Below are 26,687 nucleotides of genomic sequence, written 5' to 3'. Positions count from 1 at the left end.
TTACTTTCAATAAACCAGCTAATTCCAGCCATTCAGGATATCTGAATAGGAAAACTTGTATAGCCATCAACTTAACAGTACCAGAGATAAACAAATTAGAGTAGTTAAGGCCAGAAAAAAGTGTGTTGCAAATACTGGAAAAACAGAGAACCACTTCGCCAACTAATTAGGTTAAAGCATAATAACTTAACTTCATGGCCATGTTGCCAAGTAATGGGCAGCTTGGTTCAAGTTGGATTAATCCTTAAATCAGGAAGTCACTCAAGCATGTGCTTACAGTATAGGGTGACTCAACACAGATTCTTTGTCAAGTAATTATTCACGAATGATTAGGCCAACTATTTGTACCAAATGGTGGCCCAACATTGGAATTTTCTTCCTGGAAAGTTTTTAGAAAAGGAAGAAGGAAGTTAAACCTCTCTCACACACACACAGAGAGAAAGGCAATTAAACAAACATAATTCCTTAGTCCAAATAATCTTCTGATAAAACTCTGTGACATTGAGTTAAATAACCTGTTCTAAATCCCCATTTAATCTGTCACTTCACCCTCACCCTCCCACCTTCCCCTCCCGCCAGAACTCATCTCTCAGGAATTACAGGTTGTGCAAGGGGCTGGCACCAGCACCATCACCCAGTGCTGCTCACTGGCCCCACAGCAGCACAGGGACTTGGTAGCCTTTAATAGTTAAGACAGGAGAGGACATGGCAGGAGAGGATGACTGGATGACGCTGACTCTTCTCAAATCACCCGACTCCTCGTCTTCAAGCAAGCACCTTCCGTCCCATCACCTCCGCAGGCTTAAGCAGTCTCCTGGGGGGGGGTTACACGGCAGCCATCTCAGTTGCCTATTAAGCCGGCTAATTAAGAGACTGTGGTGTCAACTCAGGTGAGGTGACAAGGCAGGTCAAGGCAGGTAGAGGACCATGTGCTGGCCTGCCTGCTAGGATGCAAGTGCAGTTGTGGTATGTGTGTGTGTGTGTGTGTGTGTGTGTGCGCGCGCGGGGGTGGAGGGGGGGGGGGGGGGACTCACGTTGAGGAGATGGCCATTAAGGGGGGCAGCAGGCATCAGGGGGTCACGGGACTCTCCGAGGAAGTCGTCAGCATGGAGGCTGGGGCTTCTTTGGGTGGAGCTGCTCCACCACCACAGCAGCCACACCAGCAGCAGGCTGAGCAGCACTACGTGACAGGAGAGAAGGGTGGAGGTTCAGGGAAAAAAGCTGATTGTTATTTCTAAGAAGACATGCAGGAGTCCCAAAGGGTCAAGTCCAATCTGGCCACTGCATAACTTAAAGGGTAGTTAGCACTTGACAGCGGTCATTATTTTTTTTCAGAGATCCTTTAGTCGAAAATAATGACCGCTAGAACTTTGGGAAATCCCATTCAAGTCAATGGAGCGTTCTACTTGCATTGTAAAGACCCAGGTAATAACAGAAAATATAATAAGAAAAACAAAATAAATATGGATATTTAGTATGAACCATATAGATAGATATGTACAGTATGTGCAGCTATGTGCACGACTAATAAGAATACATGTGTTAAATAGCCTGCGTAATTTCGTGCAAATATTACATCCAAAAAAAATCGGATTTGGTGTGTACCTAAAGTTTTACTCTTGGTGACATTTTTTTTTGGTCACTATAAGTTAAAGCCAAACATGTTGGCTTTTAGAAACAGTACATCCTATGATTGTATAGGTTACAAGTATGTTTACCTCCTGCTTAGATAACAAGAAGCATAAACTCACTCATGTGCTTTCATTGTGATGCATTCTGATACGAAGAAAGGTCCTGAACTGGGGAGCATAACAAACTGCTGGAAGTCAGGCTGTATGTAAAACTTACCGATAAGTGACACTATCCATGCGAAGCTGGCCTCAGAAAGGTCCGACTTCAGCGGAGGCTGGTATGATGAAATCTCTGTAACACAGAGCAATTTCTTGAATTTCCCCTTGAGAATCAATAAAGTATCTATCTATTTTTCTATCTATCTGTAACACAGTCAAAAGCAGCCTCTCACTGATCTGGATGGCAATGCATTACAATGCTCTCTAGATAACATACTGGAGGACTCCAACCCTGTGAACCCTATTATTTTTAATTAGATTGTTATTCTCTCCCTATCCCTCCATGTTTTTTGCCTTTTTGTCAATTGTTAAGAACTGGTTCCTGGTAAAAATATCAGCGTTGGACAGATATGTACACACATTCCAAGAGATAAAAGAAAGAAAAGAGAAGGAATGCATTTTACTTGGAGGATCTGTAGGAGACAAACAGGTGTAACCGGGCATTGCCTTCTCGGAGAAGAATTCCAGCACACACCCAGATGGACACACCTTCTCTAGGAAGCCACACGCTGCCTCACCTATAAGTTTATCAAAGCAGAACACAGAACCACACACACAACGTAAATCTGGCAGACAAAACAAATGTGAATTCCATCATCAAAAGGTCTAACAGCAAAAAGGGCTGAACGCGAGTCAACAAACATGGATGGAAACTGCTGATCAAACACACACGCAACACACCTGCAGTGCAACACATACACAGAAAGAGATAGGTATCGATGCATTTCTAAACCCCTATCACATATCAATGCATTGACTTAATAGCAAACGATGCAGTTGCATCAATGCGACTCATTAAGCATTGATGCATGTTTATTTTCGCACCAACATTTCTCCACATTTTCTCTCTTGCCATCCTAAACTGTAGATGCCGGTATGCAGGCTTGTTGTAAGTTATTTTCATGTAATTACCGCTGCAAACATATAATTACCGCTGTCAATGGCAACGGGTTTTGTGCTTCTGATTTAAGTCTTTCATATCACTCCGCAAGTAGTCCGGTCACTTCTTGCATTGGAACTTCATTCAAAAGTGAAAGCAGACAGTTGTGTTTTTAGAACTGTGTTCTAAAACATTTTTTGATTCAAGATCAGCCACAACGAAACGGTAACAATAAATGTTAAGAGATATATCGTGGAGTTTATTATTTTGTTTTGGCAAGTAGCCGTATAATAAGCGGGATAATGTATAGAACACCGGTCATTATCTGAAACTGGCGCATCAGGGTCCTGTTCGCCCTGTCGGGACTTTTTAGATAATGACCGGCGTTCTATACATTTTCCCTTACTTAAATTCGGATGCATCTAGCTAGTGACAGGAAGTTTTAGGGGGAAAAGAACAAACTGTGTAGCCTACCTCATTCCAGAGTCAATGTTCAGTATTTGAACTATAATTTAGCCTATAATATTTGTCATTTTGTAATACATAAAAATGAACCAAAATCTATAATTTCCTATCAACAAAAGACCCCAGTATTGAATCGAATCACTGCAAATTTTTAAGTATCGAAAAGAATCAAATCGTTGGCTTAAAGAATCAATATCACACACACACGCACACACACACACACACACACACGAGACAGACAGACAGACACAGAGCAGCCAAAGGACAGGACTAAAACACCCACCATGCGGCTGCAGGACGGGGTGTACCACGGCTAACCCTCCCGGCGAGGACGTCTGGCCTAGGAGCACCAGAGTGGAGCTGCCATCGTGCTTGCTGGCACGGTTCACGGTGCCGCTGGCCTGGTCAGACCAGAACACATGCCCCTGTAGACAGAACAGAACAGCACCTTCATCATCAGCAGCAGAACTCGACTCAGAGGCTTTACATGTTGTCTACATCAGTGGTTTTTAAACTTTATGTCTTGCAACCCCCAAAAAAACATTGGCCAAGTCTCGCGACTCCCTTCACTCCAACTGTCAAACATTTGTTTCACTTTGGAAAATGTTGCGAGATAGACATTGGTGACAGAGGCAGCTAGGCTATGTCAACACCAAAGGTACTGTCAATGGCAGCCTTTAACAATGTGATGTATTATTTTTCAATGGATAACTAGCACTCATTGAATGTATAACTGGCTCTGCCTTTGTTTTGTCACTGGTAAGCTCAGGTTAAGCGCCGGTTAAGATTTGCATAAACAAAGCATCCACTTTGCATAAACAAGGCATCCACAAAGCATCCACATAAACATTACAGAAACACTGTGAGTTGTAAGCCTACATCAAGGGCTACTGAATATCCCAGATCCTGTAGAACACGTTTTTTAACAGTGTTATTTTGGTTACGTTGACATATCAACCAGAAAGGCTATGCTAGCCTACAAAAAAGATGAATCCTCCTTTTGAATGTATGTGTTCCTCTTTCCATTTACGCTTAGCGTCAGGGTTTTCCTGATTGCAACAGTATTATTACACCTGGCTAAAGAAACAAAGTGCTTCTTTTTGGGCTAGATTGCTCTCCATGACGGTAAAATTATTTTAATTTAAACATTGCACCCTAACTATTGGGTTGCAAAGTTCATATCAACTTATGAAAAGCATTTTCATTTACCAGAAATATAGGCTATTTAAAAAAAAAAAAAACTCTAAATCCAAGGAGAAGTGAGAACATCAGTTGAGCAGCTACGAGCCGCACAAGAGGAGGCAAAGAGCCGCAGGTTTGCCACCCCTGCTATAAAGGCACATTCATTCAGGTACATGCACCTAAGGGTGAGGGCCTCCTTCATTATGCGCACCGCACCTAGGTGCCGACATGAGTGCGCTGACACTTACTATCACCTGCACAGGCACACAAGTGCTGATATCTTTAACTTATAAGCACTCACTACACAATGGATTTCATGGAGCGTCACTCCCAAAAATATGACTGTAATCTACACAGCAGTGGCGAAAGGGTGTGCAGGGTTGTATTGAAAACGATGTACTCACCGAAAGCAGTGTGTGCACACTAATGTTGGTGCCTATGTGCAAGGGCCTTTAGTTGATCAGTCAGTTTTAGCACGATGACGTCTGTTTTTGACATTTAGCTTGCAACAAGAAAAACAATGAAAGCCCTGTTTGCCCTGTTGTGCCAGGCTATAGTACTGCAGGGGTGATTCTCTTACCACAGAGCAAGTGACAGAAGACAGGAATTTGCAATGATATTAACAATTACATCATGTACAACGGGGGGTGGAGACATCGAGTACCTCGAACACAGCCAGTCCAAACGGTCGGTCCAGGTACCCGTTGGACTCCAGCACGGTCTTACGCTGCCTGCCGTCGAAGTTGACCCGTGATAATGAATGTCTCCCAGCATCGGCCCAGTACAGGAGCTTGCGCGGGAGATCTACACACACACACACACACACACACACACAAACTTTTCAAACATGTCCATTATTGATCAGTTTTTTATTATTGACCAGTTTTATTGACCAGTTTTGCCAGTCAATTATACATATATTTGCCAGTCAATTATACAATAACTGCATTCAACAATATAATTGCAAAACAAACATCTAAAAGTACAGTCAACATTCTTAGCCAATCCTGATGAGTGACATTATTAACTTACAAACCTGTGCAAAAACTGATATCTAACCAAGTGTTATAATCTTATATTAAAGATAGAAAGATCTAGTTGGCATTGTTTTTAGAGTAAAGATACTTCCTTTGAGCTTTCTCATACAGTTATTTGACTTTAAATTGAACTATGCCGGTTTTTTAGCTTAATATGCAGGTTTTTAGCTTAATTTACCTTAACATTACAGCTTCGGAGTCATTGGAATGGTTATATGACTTTTTCGGGTTGAGGTTTTCACATGGATCTCTGATGACAAACTTGTCCTGAACATATCGAAAACCAAGAGCATTGCATTTGGAACAAAACACTCATTAAGCTCTAAACCCCAGCTGAATCTGGTACTGAACAATGTTGCTGTTGAGCAAGTACAAGAAACAAAGCTGCTGGGGGTAACTTTAGACTGTAAATTATCATGGTCAAGACATATAGATTTACTGGCGCAAAAGATGGGGAGGAATATATCTGTAGTCAAAAGATGCTCTTCTTTTTTAACACCTCATCTGACCATACAGGTCCATCCAGACCCTTGTACTGTCACACCTAGACTACTGCTCGGTGGTCTGGTCAGGTACCACAAAAATGAATCTAGGGAAGCTTCAACGGGTACAAAATAGAGCAGCTAGGCTTGCCCTTAAATCCACTCAGAGAGCCAACATCAATAACATGCATGACCAACTCTCCTGGCTAACAGTTGATGTGAGGTTGAAAGCATCCCTTCTTTCTTTCATAAAAAAACATTAATACATTAAACAAACCCGACTGTTTGTTTAGGCAGCTCACACTTAGAGCTAATGTGCACACATGCCCTACCAGACATGCCACTAGTGGTAACTACATAATTCCAACAATCAAAACAAACTCAAAGCAACGCACAGTACTATGTAGAGCTATGGTTGAATGGAACTCCCTTCCAGATCAGATATCAACATTTTCAGAATAAAGCTAGGTTCAAAACACAAGTAAAGCGACACCTCATGGCTGATTGCACTGAATCCTAGTATGTACTAATGAATTTTACTTTTGTTTACTCATTTATTCTTTTCCCTTTTTGTCATCTTATCTTTTGTTGTTGTTGTCTGTTTTTGTGTGTTAATGGTTTAGTTATTCATTCTTTCCTGTCTTTCTTTTGTTTGTTTTCATATCTGTTGTCTTATATGTTGATCTTTTGTTTGTTATATGGAGTGTGTGGACCCCAGGAAAAGTATCTATTTATTTCCTGCTTTTATATCTGTTGTCTTGTATGTTGGTTTCTTGTTTGTTATATGTTGTGTGTGAACCCCAGGAAGAGTAGCTGATGTTTTCTGCATCAGCTAATGGGGATCCAAATAAAATAAAATAAAATCATAGCGCCTGTGAGCGGAAAAACCACCCTTGCAACTTTGGGCCGGCGGCGGTAACAAATTGCTTTACTGCATTTAAAATACACATACACGCAAGGCACCGGCTAGAACAAGGTAGCGATAGAGTTTCTCAGACATTCGTCATGACAGAGCCAGCGAAAAAGAAGAAAAAAGAAGAATACTGAGAAAACAGCGAAGAAATTGCTAATACTGCATAATTTCTCTTTAATATAAGTCAGAAACTTAAATTAAGACATAAAACACGTAAATTTATCTGCCCATGGGATAAGTAAATGTATCTTAATTTAAGATAAATTTACTTATCCCATGGACAGATCATTCTTAATTTAAGAAGATTTTGACTTACTTTGAGCTTTCTCATAAAATTATTTGACTTAAAATAAGTATCTTTATACTAAAAACATTTTTTGTAACATTTTATGTTAATATAAGATAACACTTCACTAGATGTCAGCTTTTGCAATGTATGATTATGTGCAGTAACACACAGAAAGAAGACATTGTTTTCACTGACCTACAGCAATGGCTACTGGGCTTTGTAACACAGAAGTGACCAGGGTTGTCCTCCCGCGTCCATCTAGCGATGCACGCTCAATCCTGGGAGTGGTACCGGCATCGGCCCAGAACAGCAGCCTAGCAAACACAAACAGCAGTGCATAACTATACAGAGATAGATAACCAAGAGATTGATAGGACAAAAGTGACATGATGTTCAGGAGACAATCTGGCTTCTAATTCTGTTTACATTTGACCTGTGGTACCTGTTTGCATACGACAGAGAAAATTGGGTGGGAGAAAAAAGGCTGAGTGCGGTTGCAAACATAGACTACAACAAACTTGGTCCAGGATGGACTAGATAAAACAAACTTTCACCAATTAATTTGGACAGAGGTAATAGCTGATAGTATATTTTTACTACCAAGACTTAATCAGGACGATGAAAGGTCAAGATCCAGGCTTTATTCTTTTCAATGAGGGGCCAGTGCCCCTCAAGGGAGAAAAGTACATGTTTGTTTCACCCCATCATGGATTTCACCAGATTCTCAGTATTATCTGACTTCTCTGAACTCTCTGACTATACAGAAACAGTCTGACTATACAGAAACAGTCTAACATGAGGAGAGATATCATATATATCAGAAATATCACTTATAGAATGTTCCAAACATTCTCACAATCAAATCATTACAATCCTTGTACTGAGACTATTACAATGATACCAAACATGAATACATTTACAGTTAATAACACAAACATATAATTCCGCTAAAGTTAACTATAAGGTCTTTGTTTAACCCAAAGACAGAACAGAGGAGATTGACAGATGGTAGGAGCCAGTGGGGAGCATTTCACACCTACATCTGCATTGAGAAAGAGAATACCCTCTAAATGTAAATGTGGCTAAGCCTCCACCAAGTCTGGGGCAAGAAACGGTCATATAAAATTATTTCCTTCATAGCTCACTGTTGCTATATCTGGATATTTATAGGACTTATAGGTCCAAATGGAAGCCAGAGAAGGACAGAGATCAGGAAATGAGTTAGCCTGGAAGCCAGTCCAAATTTAACCCTGCCCACAAAATTTGAGGTCGTGAAATTCTGGTCTGGAGTCGCTCTATTGAGAAGACTCTATGAAAACTTGAGAATTGTGCGGACCAATCCAATTGTCCGGGCAGGCTTTATACAATGGAGACAAGCAACGGTGCCTATTCATTCATGTGACCTGAGTGCACTTCGCATGATTTTGTTTACAGCAAAAAGCTTGTCACTAGACGTTTATGTCGCTATCGTGGCTGTTGCACAAAATAGTCTAGCCTATTGACAGCCCAATAACTTTAAAAAAGCAAATAAAAAACAGCATTTGCCAAGAAGAAGGATGTGTTGGTCATTATCACTGGGATTCAAGGTAGGCTATTTCATTGGTCTGATTGGTTAGGTCTTTTCAATTGGGTGCAGAGGCATTTTTCCCCTGTATTGGTTAAAACACGCCCCATAATCACGTCCCAATGCTCTGATTCCAGACTCAAATTCTGAAAAGAATTTTGAGTATGGCTACGTCAGGCTAGAAACACAAAGAAAAGCAACCCCTTCAATAGGAGATATCAAAAGCCAATAATTTCAGAACGGGACAAAACAACAGGGAAACCTCACCACAAAATCACAAGGAGTCTTTCTGAGGTTTATAGCAGTGTTCTAATGACATCTAATCTCGCTCTCTTCTATTCATATAGAGTTTGTATAGCAACGGCCATTTTAGCGGAACGCTGCAACTTACTACTGCCCGTGCAAACAGTCGTATTAAGTTGTTTTACATCCACTGGGTAAAACAGACATAGTTATATAAGCATAGAGATCCTTTCCATGTTGGCCAGCAGTTGTGAGTACGTGTTGAGCCTGTCAGTAGTGAAAAAAAGAGGTCTATTTGAAGTAAGTCTTGCCTACCCCATTGGATTTCTATTTGTACAGTAGCCGCCGATATCGCTATTCCCATAATTCTCAGCGGCTTTACGACACAATCCCAAACTCTATATAAACTTCTATCTATACAGCACTCTGGCAGCCTCATACCTACCCTTCCAGTGGCTCCACTGCTACTCCAGTCGGTTTGGACAGGCCTTCCACCAAAAGACGCCGCTGGGACCCATCCAGAGTGGCCACATTCACAGAATGTGTGTTGGTGTTGGTCCAGTAGAGCAGATGGTGGATCCAGTCCACAGCCAAACCCAGAATGGTGCCCTGGCTCCGCAACAGCAACACAGACTCATGAGTATTTCCCTCCAGTGACGTCCTAGAAGAGACCACACCCGGCACCCGCATTTTAATTTTAAAGTATGAAAATTGACACAACAACAAAACAACATTAAATGAAAACTGACAAACTACACACACACAAAGCAAAAACTGTACCTACTGCATTATTTAGTTGTGTGATTTAACCCCAAGGCAGCAGGTAAAATATGTAATGTACAAATTACAATTTGAAGAGGACTGAAGACCAGTAAAAAGTAATTAGTTACAGTTACTAGTTACTTCTTCCAAAAAGTAACTAAATTACTTACTCAGTTACAAATTATAAAAGTAACTAGTTTCTTCAGAAAGTAACTATTGCGTTACTTTCAAGTACATTTTTAAATGCTCAAATGTGACCCCACCTCCACCCCTCTTTAACGGACCATAAAATACATGTGCATGTTCAATAGGATAAATCTGAATATTATAATATAATGGACACTTAATACAATATATTATTAACAGAAACAATGTATACAAACCTAAACTATTTTAATGTTGCTATGGGACAAAGTGAGACTAGCCTCCAATCAAATGCCATGTATGTAGATATGTAGATAGGCCCTATATAGTGGATCAATGCAAATAACACAATAGATGTTTTGGAACTTTTGATATTTATTCCCCCTCAAGTAGGCTATATTAGGCATCTATATAGTTCGATAACGTCTACACGGTAGGGTTACCCCTCCTCTAACCCTCTCCCTCTGACCGGTATTTTGGCAACTAGTGCCCTGAATGAGTCTAACTCGACCGTAGATAAATGGCAGCATATCCTCCACCAAATACCTGGCCACCAGTTTGACCAGGGGGGTATTCCATCAACCTCGCTAAAGGCCAAACCTGGCTTATTTCGATAAGTCTCGCTAATTTCAGTGAGAATTCCGTTACATTAATGAGGTTAACGTGAATCCCAGCTTGGTAACCATGGGAATTTATGCCACAGAACTAATAATAATAATAATAATAAAGCTTTATTTGTATAGCACCTTTCATACACAGAATGCAGCTCAAAGTGCTTTACATTTGAAGCATGTAACACAATAATAGTCAGTCATTATCAATCACTTTTCTTTGCTGTTTATGATATACTCAGCAACATATCAAAAATATAGAAAATGACGTCATAAGACTGGCAGCCTTAACCCTCTTACCCCCCACAAGCACGCCATATGGCAACTGTGGCAAGGAAAAACTCCCATATTCCAGGAAGAAACCTTGAGCAGAACCTGACTTAATAGGGGGAGCCCATCTGCTTTTGGCTGGCTGCGCCCTCCAATAGTAGCAGATGTAGAATAATCTGAAAATGTAGTCTACAGGATAAGATGAGTTAACTAAAAGCTTTCCTGTACAGGTATGTTTTCAGATCTTTTTTAAAAATATTTACTGAACTCGCCTGCTTGATGTACAGAGGCAGGGTGTTCCATAGTTTGGGGGCATAATGGATAAACGCAGCTTCTCCACTTTGTTTGTGGAGCACTTTGGGTACGATTAAAAGATTAGAATTGGATGATCTAAGTTTCCTTTGTGGTTGATAAGATATTAAAAGCTCAGAGATATATGAAGGTGCTATGCCATTCAGAGCTTTGTAAGTAATTAACATAACCTTAAAATCAATTCTATAGGAAATAGGGAGCCAGTGCAGTTCAGCCAACACAGGGGTGATGTGTTCTCTCTTCTTAGTCTTAGTTAAAAGTCTAGCCGCAGAGTTCTGTATGAGTGCCAATTTCTTTAGATGTTTTTTGGGAAGACCAGTGAAAAGTGCATTGCAGTAGTCTAACCTGCTAGTGATAAAGGCGTGAATTAGTTTTTCTGCATCTTGTTGAGTTAAAAAGGGCCGCACTTTGGCAATGTTTCTCAAGTGGAAATAGGCTGTCTGAGTAACTTTACTGATATGGGGCTTAAAACTTAACTCTGCATCTAAGATGACACCGAGGCTTGTTACTTTTGGTTTGACCTGGTGTGCCAAGTTCCCCAGATTACTAAGAATAATATCTCGCTTTAGTTTTGGTCCAACCAGAAGTACCTCTGTTTTGTCATCATTTAGTTTCAAAAAGTTTTTGCTCATCCACTGATTAATGGAGGTTAGGCATGCAGTGAGGGAGCAAAGGCCATCTGGGTTAGTTGGCTCCACAGAAAGATACAATTGGGTATCATCTGCGTAGCTGTGGAAGTTTACATTATGTTGACTTATGACGTTTCCCAATGGAAGCATATATAGAGAAAATAGCAGGGGACCAAGGCAGCTCCCCTGGGCCACACCAAAAGGCAAGTCTTGTTTTTCAGATACATGATCTCCTAGACTGATATAAAAATCTCTGCCAGTAATGTAGGTTTGAAACCAGTTTAGAGCATTATCAGAGAGACCCACCCACTTCGCAAGGCGGTGAATTAGGATGCTATGATCAATGGTGTCAAATGCCGCACTCAAATCCAGAAGAATAAGGATTGAGACTTTGTTTGAGTCGGTAGCTAGTCTGAGATCATTGACTATTTTTACTAGAGCCGTTTCTGTGCTATGATTTGATCTAAAACCTGATTGGAATTTTTCAAGGATACTGTTTTCGTTGAGGAAGGTATTTAACTGATTACAAACAACTTTTTCAAGTACTTTGCTCAAAAACGATAGATTTGATATAGGCCTGTAGTTGCTCAGATTGGTATGGTCAAGATTTGACTTTTTAAGTAAAGGTTTCACAACAGCGGTTTTAAAAGCAGTTGGAAATATACCTGTTTCTAATGAGGTATTTATTACCTTGAGAAAAAAGGGAGCTAAGCCATCATATACTTTTTTGAGGAATGTAGTAGGGATTGGATCTAAAACACATGTTGAGGAGCCGGTTTGAGTTATAATTTTACCAAGCTCAGATTGAGTAATAGTGCTAAAGGACCTTAATTTTGGGGGGCTGTTTTTGGGTGTACTATCAAACATATTACTTGTGTTACCAATAGCCTCCCTTATAGAAATGACTTTGTTTTTGAAGAAGTCTGCAAATTCTGCGCATCTTAGAGAGGATGCCTGACTGAGTGTATCAAAAGGTGTTTGATGCAATAGCCTATCAATGGTAGAGAACAACACCCTAGAGTTTCCACTGTTTTCAGCAATTACCTTAGAGAAGTGGTTCCTCCTCTCATTCCGAATAGCTCTATTATAATTTGCAATTTTTTCTTTTAGAATGGCACGGTGAACCTGTAACTTAGTTTTTCTCCATGTTCTCTCAGCTTTCCTACATGATCTTTTTAGATCATGGATATTTTCGTTCATCCAAGGTGTCAGTTTGCTACAGGGCCTTTTTTTAGTCTTTAAGGGTGCCACTCTGTCAAGCAGAGCGCCTAATTCACGATTGAGAGCCTCTACCATTTGATCAATGGGATGATGTAAAATATCTAAATTTATGGAGTCTATAAGAGCTATGAACTGCTGTTCTGCTCTAATGTCCAAGAGTCGCGATTTGATTGCAATTTCGGGATGAATTTTTGGAGTATGTAGTACAATATTAAAAGATACACAATGATGATCAGACATATTTATATCATTTACTGATAAGTCTGTGACTTCTATCCCTCTGGAAATGACTAGATCGAGGGTGTTGCCAAGGTTGTGGGTGGGTCCTGTAACATGCTGCTTTAGCTCTAAACTGTCCAACACATTAAGGAACTTACTGGCTTTAGCATCAGTTGTCTTATTGACATGAATATTGAAGTCGCCATTTACAATTATCCGATCATAGCTAGTGATGATGAGCGACATAAGTTCAGAAAACTGGTCGAGAAAGCCAGTCCATAGTTTAGGAGGGCGGTATAAGGTTAATAGAAGTACAGCTGGGTCAGCCTTCAGAGTGAGGGCAATATACTCAAAGGAAGCGAATTCGCCAAAGTTGACTCGTGCGCAACTATATTTGTTTGAGAGAATGGAGGCAATTCCACCACCTCGTTTGCCTTGTCTAATTGAGTGGAAGAAATTATAATTTGGGGGACAAGTCTCAACAAGAACAGCTTCGCTGTCTGAAGTCAGCCAGGTTTCAACAAGAAACAGAAAATCCAATTTTTTTTCACTAATAAAATCATTGATTGCAAAGGTTTTGGTAGTAAGTGCACCTATATTTAGTAAACCCATGTTAGCTGAAAATGCCTCTGGCTTTTGAGGAATATGCTGAGGTATGGAAAGAATATTTGTTAGGTTTCTAGTTTTAAATTTGTCTTTTCTTTTTACTATACGTTGGGTAGAAATCAACGTTGGAATAGAACTATGAGCATAAGTCATGCTATTGCATGACACAGCTTGATCTATGGTAGTAGTATTGTATGTTACCCTGCAGAAAACATTCTCAGACTCATCCACATGTATAATGCCATTCGAATCAATACCTGGGGGGCGTGAATCTGTAATATTTTCTACAGAATGTCAATGTCTCAGTGTGGACGCTAACTAACCTGCTCCGTAGCAGCAGAGCCCGTTTACGGAGAGCCGGATCACTCCCTATTAACTCCATTGTACCTGCAATCTGTTGTAGTTCCGCTAGGGGCGATCACGAATAAGTGCAAAAACAATGGGGGTCTATGGAGCTAGACGGCTAAATGTGTCTCTTTCACCTGGTTGTCGTTGAAAAATCGAAGATTTGATTGTGGTTTCTGCAAGCTTAATATGGATTATAAGTCAAAAGTTGAATGAACGAGTACTTACGTCCTTTTGATTTCTTACAGGTTGGGTCGTTGTTGCCCACAACACACTAGCTTTCTGCTAATGAATGACGTCATTGGCGCATTTGAAAGGCTTTTTAGATCAAATAAGTGACTCAAAAAATATAAATCTCAGCGGCCTGTATTTTCTTTGCCCTCTCTTTCGCATGCAACATTCACATTTCTGGGCAAACAATTATATCCAGAGAAAAGTGGATTTGAGGGGTATAGCTCCATAGACCTCCATTCATTCTGCACTTATTCGTGAGCGCCCTCATGTGGAACCAGAAAAGGAACTGCAACCAGTTCAGAAACCGGAAGTTTCCAGAGAGTGGCGGTTCTCCCCTTATTAGACATTCTCTTGTAGCAGGTTAACCAAAGATTGTTAAGGCGGAGCAAGATATTTCATCAGGAGCCACTTCCGGGAACCCGGATCGCACGAGGGGGGGGGGGGGGGGGGGGGTCAAAATCCCCCTTTATGCAGAGCAGAGGCAGCGACTGCTCCATTGAAGTCTATGGGCATGGACTTTATATCAGGTGTGTGCCGGTTATTTATGCCGCTGCTGTTGGCCGGTTGCAACGTACGCTCATCAATACGTCATCGACACGCCTCTTTATGCAGACAGGATTCGATCCCCATTTCGCGCCCATAGACATGAACTACGACGAAGTATCTTGCTCCGCCTTAACAATCTTTGGGTTAACTTTCAAGCTAAATCAAAGATTGTTAAGGTGGAGCAAGATATTTCATCAGGAGCCACTTCCAGGAACCCGGATCGCACGAGGGGGGGTCAAAATCCCCCTTTATGCAGAGCAGAGGCAGCGACTGCTCCATTGAAGTCTATGGGCATAGCTCAGAATTTTACCACATATGCTAAGGTCTTGGTTCTATAGAGTTAAGAATGTGAATTTTGGGCACGTTTTTATGATCCTCAAACCCTTCTGAAAATTTCAGGTACATTTTTAGCATTTTTGAGCATTCCAGTCTGGAGAAAATCGACTTTATATCAGGTGTGCGCCGGTTATTTATGCCGCTGCTGTTGGCCGGTTGCAACGTACGCTTATCAATACATCATCGACATGCCTCTTTATGCAGACAGGATTCGATCCCCATTTCGCGCTCATACACGGGTTTCCCGTTTACCAACAAAACTAGATGCGCACGCAGCCGTGAGGCAGAAGACGCTTGGTGGCCGTCCACAACGTTATAAACTTAACCTAAATAGTCGGCTGCTGTAAGCTACAATCGAATTTTATTGTATACCCCTGTTGTCTCAATGATAATAACATCTCATTTCAGACTATATTTCAAAGTTTGCCGTTCATTTGCATTATTAATATAACATCATATTTTGTCATTTTTGGCGAAGACATGCATTCCGTTAGGGATATTGAACATATTTAACATTCTCTAACCATCGTGATTTCGAATTGGTGCAGTTTTCAGCACAAAAACTCATTTTATTCTTTTGCATTGCTCTATACAAGGGTTTCCCGTTTACCAACAAAACTAAATGCGCGCGCAGCCGTGAGGCAAAAGACGCTTGGTGGCCGTCCACAACGTTCTAAACTTAACCTAAATAGTCGGCTGCTGTAAGCTACAATCGGATTTTTTTGTATACCCCTGTTGTCTCAATGATAATAACATCTCATTTCAGACTATATTTCAAAGTTTGACGTTCATTTGGATTATTAATATGACATCGTATTTTGTCATTTTTGGCGAAGACATGCATTCCGTTAGGGATACTGAACATATTTAACATTCTCTAGCCATCGTGATTTCGAATTGGTGCAGTTTTCAGCACAAAAACTCATTTTATTCTTTTGCATTGCTCTATGCTGTTCTATGGTGCTTTCTGCCTCTTGGTTGCGCATGCATGTTTTCGTGACGTTCCATAGAAATCCATGTATGCTGTTCTATGGTGCTTTCTGCCTCTTGGTTGCGCACGCATGTTTTCGTGACGTTGCATAGAAATCCATGTATAGACATGAACTACAACAAAGTATCTTGCTCCGCCTTAACAATCTTTGGCTAAATTAAGCTGTGTTGCAAAAAAAAAACAATCAGTCGGAAAACGAGTCCAAAAAGATGGTTCCGTCAACCTGTGCTCTCGTCACCTGTAGCCTACAACTTCAAAAATAGAAGTAGGCCTATAGACATTTTTTTTCCCGACAGTGCACCAAGCATGGATTTACACATTCACTACCTCCAAAGAATGTATGAAGATTATACGATTAAAAATGTTTTAACTTCACATGCGTCTGGTTCTAGGAATCGTGCTACTCTGCTTCACTTACGTTCAGTGGTGGTGTAACGTGCAGCGAGACGGTATAGGAAAGGAATTACATTCTTGCTTGTTCGCTTCCCATTAAGGCTACATTGTTTATCACCTTGATAATGGCATTTTTAGTTATAATCTTTGATGAAAGAAATATGTCTACTGCTGATAAAGGGTCGTGCACATTTGGTAGGCTGTTCAGTGACAGCTTTGCCAGTGGGCTATATTATATCTGATGCAAGCCAAAGAATAATTTTTCTGTAGCCTAGGCAGCTAATAATTAAAACTGCTTCATGTGTCGACGATTGTTCATGAATGTCAAATCAACTGTGTGCTACTGTGGTGGATTTCTATGACTTAAAGGATGCATGTATGTTTTTTTTATAAACTTTGATATTACTGCAATTATTATGAGACTTCAAGGCCTGTACACATCTTAAGCAGACCAGACCAGGTGTCAAAGAGTGGGGTGAATGAGTGCACAGTGACACTGGGCCTAGACGGTCAAGAGCAAGAGGATGAGGTGAAACAGAAAAAAACAGAATCAGACAGTTTTGCATATAATTTTTATGCATGATATGACAAGGGGTCCCACCAATATCCGTAACCTTGGTGGATGCTGATAGGCCAACAGGTGTTTTTCGAGGGAGGCGAGAAGGCCCAACTTCAAGGTTAAGGAGTATAAAAAGATAAGCCGCAGCCATTTTGATTTCAGATCTCATCGGGGGCGCCAGCTGATGACATCTCACATCACCCTATTGCTTGACACCTGGTCTGGACATCGTTTAGGCTGGACTATCACTGCAATACGGTGAATAAAGATCAACAGTCTTCAGAGATCTCCTGTCTGCATTGTCTCCTTCGGACGCTTTGTTCCAGAGTGCTAATTAGTAAGTAGTTAAGTGATAAATTGTTCAGTGGATTCAGAAGTGGACCGGTTTTTCCACGACACTACACAGATCAAAAACTAGGCATAAATTGAATTGAAAGCCATTGAAATTTAGATAATTTTATTTCAAACACTTTGGGACTTATGGGAGTTATATAAGAACGTAGGCTATAGATAGTTTTGAATATATGGCAAAGTTGTTTTTGAGTTTATACTATTTATTCATTCACTCGTTTTGTTCAAGCATAGACTGTAGGCTATAGTCTATGTGTTCAAGAGTGAAGCCAATCAAACTCGCAATTGATTTCAAACAATTAGCATTGTTGTTTTAAATGTATGCTTTCATTATTCTCCAATTTCTGTAGGCAATCTATTTTTTTCTCTTGATGTTAAATTTGATTAGCCTGGCGAGCCAGACCCACATTAAAATGTAGGGTCTGGGCACTCACCGTTCGCAGTGCTCAGTCCGAGGGGCGGGATAATCAGTAGGACAGCGGCAGCGCTATGAGTCCCATGCGTTTCCCACCAGCGGAGCTAGTTGGCTAGTTCAAACGTTTGCCAACATAATAAAAGCTTAACTCGTGTCACACTGTTCGCCAGCAGCAACATCCATCTTATTTGTTTTCAAGTAGCAGGGAATTCAAGCCAAACCGTTGCAACTCTGCCATCAATCATTATGTTAAGCCCACCTAACGACTCTATACACGATTTCAATGGCCTGATTTAGTTTCGATTTCTGGAGCTCACAAGCCAACGGAGAGTTGCTAGACTAGCCCTGGCAGCCGCTAGGGGTGCGTCTAGATTTCTAGGCTAAAATTTGATGACTTTCGATGAAAATCCTGTAGATGGCTCTTGCCTATCGAACAGAAATCATCTAGTATTGTCTTAATTTTACGACATATATCGTCTTTTCGTCAATCTACTGTTTTGGTCTACTTTTCTACCTCGTGCAAGAGCAGAGATGAAGCTGAACTAAACCAGAGAATGTCTAATAAAAATATAATACTCAAAAGGACATCAAAAGAAATCAAAAGGACATAAGTACTCGTTCATTCAACTTTGTGTTATTAATCTTATATTACGATCAAACAATTAGATTGTTTGATCGTAATATAAGATTAATAACACTTGGTTAGATTTTATTTTTTGCAGTACATACATATACAAAGGCGCTGCACAGAGACTCATTAGAACAAAGGAAAAGATATGGTGTGTACACAGATGTACACACATAGCCTACAAGGTTTGGCCCACTCTTACGCATGACAACACAAGAAGATGGGGTGGGAGGGGCAGGAGGGGATGGGTTCTAAGATTTCTTAGCTTTCTCAATGTCATACCTGTAAATGGTGCCTTGCTCGGAACTGGCCCAGTAGATGGTCCGGTTTGCAACAAGCATGGCCACTGGGCCTGGAGTGGTGGAGGATGCTGTGACCTGACGGTACTCCTCACCCAATGTGTCCACGGAACGCAGGCCAGTCAAACTGCTAAATGCAATGACAGCCTTATCTCCTGTGCAAACACACAGACAATCAAACAATTCTGAGGAGTCCTAAACAGAGAGGAGTCAAACTAATCCCTAAATCCTGGTACCAGGAACTACAGAAGACAAGGAAATATTTTGTGCCAATGTGTGTCCATTTGTATTGGAGTAGATGCAAACAGTCACTTATCAGTCACCTCCCTTATGGCAGCTCTTACCTATGACTGTGCATTGTCCAGTGTGGGGACCCATTATGTAACCTTTATGACAATCGCAGCTCAAGGTGCCATTCACATGGATACAAATCTGACTGCAGACATCGTTGCTAAGGCACTCATCAATTTCTGAGGAAAGGGATTTGCATTAAATTTACATTTATTAAAAGGAGACACATTTATCCAAAGCAACTTACAAAATGATATTCAAGCTACAATTTAGACAATATCTTAGGTAATAAATACTACAATGCAGAGACCTTAATTGTCATTATTTCATTTTCCTCTGACAAGTATCTATGTACACCAAAATTATCCAGAGAGACTACTTTGAATACCATTCTACAGACTGAAAAATTCTATGGTAGTAGATGTTTCCCCATGATTTGTTGATTACTTCCTTCAGTGAGACCTATGTGTACACTGTATACAAATGGGCAATGCTACCACCTCCTGGACACACATATAATTCTCTTCCACTTAAAATACATACGAGTTTAACACTAGAACATGTTTACTCCTAATACAGCATGCCCGTTTCTCTACTCGAAGAGAACAAAAGTGGCAGAGAGGAGGCCTCACCCTCACACTGGGTATCCCCCACTAGCATCATGCCTGGGGGGCAGTCACACAAGACACCCATGGGCTGGTCCAGGCACAGGTGAGAGCAGCCCCCGTTGTTTTCCTCACACTCATTCTTATCTGAAGGAGACAGAGAGGTGCATTTCATGCAGATCACTGGGCATTAGCATTTCAAGTGACTTTCTCATCAAGTACCGGTACTCAGTCTTCAGTCACATTACCACAATAGCAGTCAATTCTTCAGTCATTAAAATCAAAGGCCTACAACTTGATGTCATTACGTCATCACTAGTATAAGACTGTTTTAACTGTTTGTTTGTTTGTTTTTTTTTTTTTTTTTTTGGGGGGGGGGGGGGGTTATTTTTGGTCTGCAATGCCAGTTTTAAACACTACGTGTCCTTCTTACATATCGCACCTTTAACTATAATTACTCACGTCCATCAGAAACAACTCTTTAAGACCGACTTTGTAGTTAAGTAAAGCAGGCACATAGACATGGACAGACAGGTTAAAGCTCATGTCCTACCACAGTCTTGCTCGTCACTCCTATCTGCACAGTCTTCCGAGTGGTCGCAGCGGAAGGCATGCGGGATGCACTCTCCATCCCCACAGCTGAACTCCGAGGGGCCACAGGGGGCTTGAGGAGAAGGAGTGGGGGCTCTAGGGACCATTAAGTACGGCCGGTCTTGCTTACAGGAGACCTCGTCGCTCCCATCGCCACAATCATCCACCTTGTCACAGAGGAAGACAGAGGATACACAGCGCCGGTTGGCGCAGGCATACTCGTCCCGCTTGCACTTCGGCAAACCTGTGCAGTTCAAGGCCAGAAGTGAGTGCAATTCTTTCAAGGGGGTAGTGTCAACACCGATCATTTGTGAAGGTCTATCCATAATTGCAAATTAAATTATGCATTGATAATCAGTTTCACCAATCTACTACAATTACACTCCTACTCTTCAACTCAGGTAATGACATTCATGGTTAAATTAAGTACTCTTTTGATCCCGTGAGGGAAATTCTGGTCTTTATCCCAATCTGTGAATTAGTGAAACACACTCAGCACACAGTGAGGTGAAGCACACACTAATCCTGGCGCAGTGAGCTGCCTGCTACACCAGCGGCGCTCGGGGAGCAGTGCTGGGTTAGGTGCCTTGCTCAAGGGCAGTTCAGCCATTCCTACTGGTCAGGGTTCGAACCGGCAACCCTCCGGTTACAAATCCGAAGCGCTAACCAGTAGGCCATAAACTCTGCAATAATTGTTCTTCAGGGCATCAGTGCTTTAGGGTGCAGGCCCTATAATACACCCTGTGCATGGTCTGCCTCAACAAGTGAAAATGTCTGTGTCTGTACCTTACCCCCTTTGACACATAGGCTCAAGAAAAAACACACTGTTTAAGTGTCTTTTGCACACACATGATGGTGAACACAAAGACAATCTGTCCTATGGGTTTACATCTTCAGTTCTTCTACCCACACATTAATACACGTCATTAATATGAGTCAAGAAACCGTAAAACTTGTATTATACATAAAGGGTTGATTTTTCAACGTCAATCAGGTGAAAGAGAAAATGTTAAATCTTTCATTTGAGCCATTGTTTTGCTTTATCTCCCTCTACCGGTCTACCGGTGAGCAGTTCACGTGTTAGTTACGACTGCACACAAAAGTTTGCACTTAGCAGAACCTCGAAAATAGAGGAAAATATGAATTAAAAGCGTCTTGCTTTTCAACCACGTGCACGGCGTGCATCATTTTACAGAATTTGTTCTCTAGTCATTTGGCTGCCAGCACCTGTATGAATTCAACTGTCAACTTATCGCCGCCCGTCAGTAATTTCGGAGGTCGATGCGATAAATTACAGGCAATATAAAACATATAAGGAAAACGACGGAAAGGGAAAGGACGGAATTTGCCATGTACTAAATAAAAGCCACGCCATTAACGTTAAATAAGTAAGATGCAAGCGTGTGTGAGGTAGCACGTCATTCAAGGACATGCTATTGAGCTAGCTATCAGCTAAATGTTTACATTAAGTGTGCATCCCTACCTGATACTAACTATCTTGATTTTACCATAATATTAAACCAACCAGGGCAGTAGGTTTTTATACATGCAAACGGTTTCTTTCAGGCGGTCAGTGAGTTTTAACGCTCGAGCAGAACAAGCTACTACTACTAACTGTTATGCGGTCGTGATGAATTAATAATTGTGAAACGAAATATTCCCTTCCCATGCGGAAACAGTGTAAAACACACGCGCAGCTCTTTCCCTGTAGTAGATTCCTTACCACTGCAAACAGTCCAAAATAAAATATGAATCAGGATGATTGTAGCACCAAGGTGTCCCATGCTTCACTCACTGTACAAGTTTGGCCCTCGCGACGGCGCGTGTATGTGACGTAACGTTGAGTTTGAGGCGGATCCAGTCAGTAGATGGTCTACTAAACAGTGAACTCTGGTTAACTCGCTGAGTCATGATGAAAATTGTCCAGGTGAATTTTATGTAATACACTCCTTTGTGCCTCACCTTTGGTTTAATCTCTGCTGAGATGAGGCAAATCCCCTGGCAGAATTGTCACCAGGTAATTCATTGCATTCCCGGGGGTTAAAAAATGGTGATTCCAACTGTTTGTGATGATATTAAATTGGTGTTATATCACATTCAAAAAGGTTGGCAATGAATGGAAAAATATAACTGAACACATTTATAGACTTTATTGGTATCTTACAGTGGAATAGGATAACTTTACAGGAACACAAACAACTGCAGGGTCAGGCCATTACAGATATGGCTGATCTTTTGACAATTCCAAATCTTTCAGTGGAGGTCCAGGTGTTACTGGTTGCTTTGTGGCCACAGCAGTGGCCTCCCTGCAAAAGTGCAAAAAGAGGAAAATAAGAGCAGTCACATAAGTTCAACATGATAATAAAATACTTAAGGACAATTCAAGTTTCCTTAATTTACTTTAAGAGCAGTGATTGATGATAGACTTCAAACGATATTACGATATTTCATGGTATTTTTTGGTGAGAACGATATAAATGACAATATTTATACTGACACAAGTCACATCAGATTACAGTTGTAGGCCGTGCTGAAACATAACACACAACAGATGAAACAAATAAAAAAGATCTTGATCATGAATCTTCTTCCCCACCTACAGTTTGAACTCCGCAGTCAGACATGTTTTTTCTTGTTCTTACATGTGAGCTGCCCACCTTATAGCACATACGTAAAACTAGGTCATAAAGATCACGTTAATAAGTTCTCATCATGGGAAATAACTACTGATATTTCAATATCGATACGATATGGCACATCCCTACTTGACACTTTTTTAAAAAAAATAAGAAGTACTGACAATGAGGTACCAAGTTGTACTGAGGCCAATTTATGAAAGAGGAGCCAGTTGGGGTAATTTTAGCTGGAATACTGTGGTTAGCACTCTAATTTATATATTACCTCCTCTAGGGAAAAAGTCTGTTAATTCTCTCTTGATACCAACACATCTATTTGTGTAACTCCAGTTATGTGATATTTTAAAAGTCTAAGTGCCAAATCGGAAGCGTGATATGCATGTTCATTTAAATATATCTGAATCGAACGACGCTATCTTGACAATGGTAAAAACTGTCTATGTGCCATGTGCATTGTTCAAAAGGGTTGTTCTTATGTTTCTTAATTAGTCATGGGTGTGTTTTGGTATGATATCGGTCATTCTCTTTAAGGGCAAGAAGCGCAACATTAAACAGCGTGTTGGTATTTTGAGGACGAGTGAGTGCATCTCTTCAAAAGGATACCAAGACTGATACCAAAATTCCACTAAAGCTTGCTTTACTAAACATGTGTGTGACAAGCAGAGTATAGCCTACAAAGTATAAGTATATTATAAGTATATATTCTCTTTTGATCCCGTGAGGGAAATTTGGTCTCTGCATTTATCCCAATCCGTGAATTAGTGAAACACACTCAGCACACAGTGAACACACAGTGAGGTGAAGCACACACTAATCCCGGCGCAGTGAGCTGCCTGCTACAACAGCGGCGCTCGGGGAGCAGTGAGGGGTTAGGTGCCTTGCTCAAGGGCACTTCAGCCGTTCCTACTGGTCGGGGTTCGAACCGGTAACCCTCCGGTTAGAAGTCCATATTGGAATTACCAGTAATTACCGGCTAACCAGTAGGCCACGGCTGCCCCATGCATCTCTCGCCTAGTATTTAAACTCATGGGAACTGCAGTTAAAATTAGTTTTTGGTTGGATATTCAACATGCGGCCGGTTTCACCCAGTCGAATATCGAACCCGAAACCAACTTCACCAGTCTCATAAGCAACGACAAAACAGTTTTACATTTAGTTATTTACTTTCACTATTAACTGACAAGAGGTTACAATCAGAACATAGACTGCAAAAAGCAACAATTGCCTTAATAATATTAAACTGACTAAATAAAAAACCTAAGGATATTCATCCAAGCAGACAAGATACCAGGGACTCATTGTTAACTCATTGAATACCAAGCTGTTTTCGGGAGCTTTGTCCTAGAGAGCCAGCAATCTGGACCATTGTTGATGATTTTTGTACAGCCACAGGATATTCTGTGTTATAGCTATGAACACACACAATAGCTCGATTAAAAGGTGAGACTTTAAGCTCTCGGTGGGTGCAAACCATGTATTTCTACACACCTCTGTTCCTGAGAAATCCCAAGCTAAACAGTGGCTAGTTTTCATCAAAATCGCAGTTTTTTTCTAGAAATGGAGATATAACGTCTTTCATGAAATATGAAGTGTTGCCTGTTACTTACTTGTGTAAACTTTCCGGGAAGTGATCAGCGAGACCTGGCGAGACTGCCACCTAGTGATAGACCCACGAAAATGGCCTGGTTTTGACCTGACGTGCATGCATCACTGATTCGACCCAAAGCGGCAACCGAGTTATGATAAAATGTCCAGATAAAATGTCCAGATTGTGCGTTTTCATAAGTTTTTCATCGTCATATATTTCATTTCCATTCATCACAGAGTTCCCAAAATCACATATAAGGTGTGTTAGAGTGTCTAGTTTCGTAATTTAAAAAAAAAGCTAAAAACGTAATATTACGTTTTTGGCACTCAACGCATGGGAAGGAAAAGGCACTTAATGAATTAAGGGCTGCTTGCATTTCATGAAAGGGCGCCTTGTGCTTTACATGCACCTTTTACTTCAGACCAGGTTTTTTCTTGATCAGTGGCGATATCATTTTTAGTGGCATTAAAATAGTTCTTTTTGGATCATGTGCCTGACCACACCTATTTTTTTCAGTGACACACTCGCTCGTGGGTGCAATGTCTTGAATTTCCCCTTGAGGATCAATAAAGTATCTATCTATCTATCTATCTATCTATCTATCTGTTCAATTGACAACTGGTAAACGGAAGCGTATGGTTAAAAATCCATCATTGCCTTGGGTGTAAGATAGAACATGACTTGCGTCGCATTTGGCGCCAAAATGCACCGGATGTAAGATGGAGATCAGTCGTAAACAAAAAAGTCAGTGTGTTCCTAGTTGAGATCTATAAAAAGTTGATAGAATGCTCCAAGTAAATGTATGAAAAACAACCATTTTTACCACTACTTTCAACATTCTCAACAAGGGATGTAGATATTTCAACTATTGTGATGTTATAGGTTAATCTCTTAATTACTAACTAAAACTAAAAACTAAGAAGTATACAGGGAGTATAGAAGACATGAGGCAATGTAAATTAATTTGGTACTGGGTTTTCATTTGAATCACATAGTGGAACAACCTGCTGATGCAAATCACTGAGAACTACAGACATCACACAGTATATCACCGTTTGCCAAAAGGCTAGCATAGTTACACACTTACGTGCCAGCTGCCAGAGCTTTATGTGGGGACATCACGATAGTAGGAGGAAGTGCCTCCCTGCGTCCATCTCTGGTACAATAGTAGTTGAATGCAAACTTATGGCTGGGGCCTACTGGCAGTTTGGGTGGTGGTTGAGTCCTGCAAAATATGGTATTTATTTGTAATTTTGGATTCCATCATAAACTCATCAGTCTACAGAGCCTGTCAGCTCTTGGTTGTTTGCAACCTGCACAACTAATACTTAATGATTACGAATTAAGTAATCAGTGTCAGTGGTAGGCAAATAAGACTTTCTTCACACACACATATTTCACTAACGTTACTACTCATCTAAGGTTATGGATTAACAGTGAAAGACGAATTAAGTAATCAGTGTGTCAGTGGTAGGCACACTGATTACTTAATTCGTCTTTCACTGTTAATCCATAACCTTAGATGAGTAGTAACGTTAGTGAAATATGTGTCTTTGCACAATGACGCTTTAGGAACCTACCTTTTTGCAATTTCACCGTAACGCAGCTGGAGCTTTGATTGGAGGTCATGCTGTTGAAAGGATAGGATACACTTAACGTCTAATGTCATCTCTTTGAGTTGCAATAAAAGATAGTCGCAATAAAAGTACTATAAGTTATGTTGCACAGTCCAGAACCGTGACAGATCGCTGCTACACGAGAAACACATTGGCTGATTAGCTCTGTAACGTAGCCATTCCTGTGAATTTGCTACCATCATAGCAAGCTAGGGAACACCTTAGCTGCTACTAAATTATGAAAATATATTCATCTACTAACCCACAACGACATTTCTGTAGTGAGAAATTCAGTAAGGACAACTTACCCCCGACAACCAGTTCCTAAGTCTCTGAATTATTTTAGTGGCCTGCGCCATTGCTGTTGTGAAGGACAGCGTATAGTGGACCGAGTATTATTCGACGGTCTGGTCTAAGATCAGGATGAAGCTTCAATCATAGATTGAAGAGCACATTGACAACCACAAAGACTGATCCCAGAACAGACCTCAGACAGTAAACAGTCAACCTCCTTGTGGAAGAGCAAACAACTGCGCAGGCGTGTTTTTACGGAAAGGGAAATAGACCTTTGGAATTATGGGAAA

At 40.8% G+C, this 26,687-nt stretch overlaps 2 protein-coding genes across 3 annotated transcripts; both read right to left on the bottom strand.

Annotated features, from left to right (window-relative positions):
* LOC121724753 (low-density lipoprotein receptor-related protein 8-like) lies at nt 1-22,323 on the bottom strand. 2 transcript variants are annotated; one of them, XM_042111506.1, is made up of 13 exons: nt 22,226-22,323; nt 20,226-20,507; nt 19,700-19,819; nt 19,121-19,246; nt 18,760-18,931; nt 9,351-9,566; nt 7,294-7,412; nt 5,042-5,181; nt 3,479-3,620; nt 2,255-2,368; nt 1,849-1,923; nt 1,035-1,180; nt 1-814 (listed from the first exon to the last, which is right to left on the bottom strand). In XM_042111506.1, the coding sequence occupies exons 2-13, from the start codon at nt 20,368-20,370 to the stop codon at nt 803-805; spliced, it is 1,527 nt and encodes a 508-aa protein (XP_041967440.1). In that variant the 5' UTR covers nt 20,371-20,507; nt 22,226-22,323; the 3' UTR covers nt 1-802. The 2 variants fall into 2 exon arrangements, with proteins under 2 accessions (XP_041967440.1, XP_041967439.1); XM_042111505.1 differs by lacking the exon at nt 22,226-22,323 and adding an exon at nt 21,987-22,130.
* Nucleotides 22,324-22,398: 75 nt separating this feature from the next.
* ndufa7 (NADH:ubiquinone oxidoreductase subunit A7) lies at nt 22,399-26,632 on the bottom strand. The gene is made up of 4 exons (XM_042111508.1): nt 26,412-26,632; nt 26,068-26,117; nt 25,575-25,712; nt 22,399-22,569 (listed from the first exon to the last, which is right to left on the bottom strand). Exons 1-4 carry the CDS (start codon nt 26,460-26,462, stop codon nt 22,479-22,481), a joined length of 330 nt encoding a protein of 109 aa, XP_041967442.1. The 5' UTR covers nt 26,463-26,632; the 3' UTR covers nt 22,399-22,478.
* Between the last annotated feature and the right edge of the window lie 55 nt (nt 26,633-26,687).

The sequence above is a fragment of the Alosa sapidissima genome, chromosome 12 (genome assembly GCF_018492685.1).
Source record: "Alosa sapidissima isolate fAloSap1 chromosome 12, fAloSap1.pri, whole genome shotgun sequence".
NCBI lineage: Eukaryota > Metazoa > Chordata > Actinopteri > Clupeiformes > Clupeidae > Alosa > Alosa sapidissima.
The sequence above is the reverse complement of the archived record's forward strand: the minus strand, read 5'-3'. Positions and strand labels throughout refer to the sequence as shown.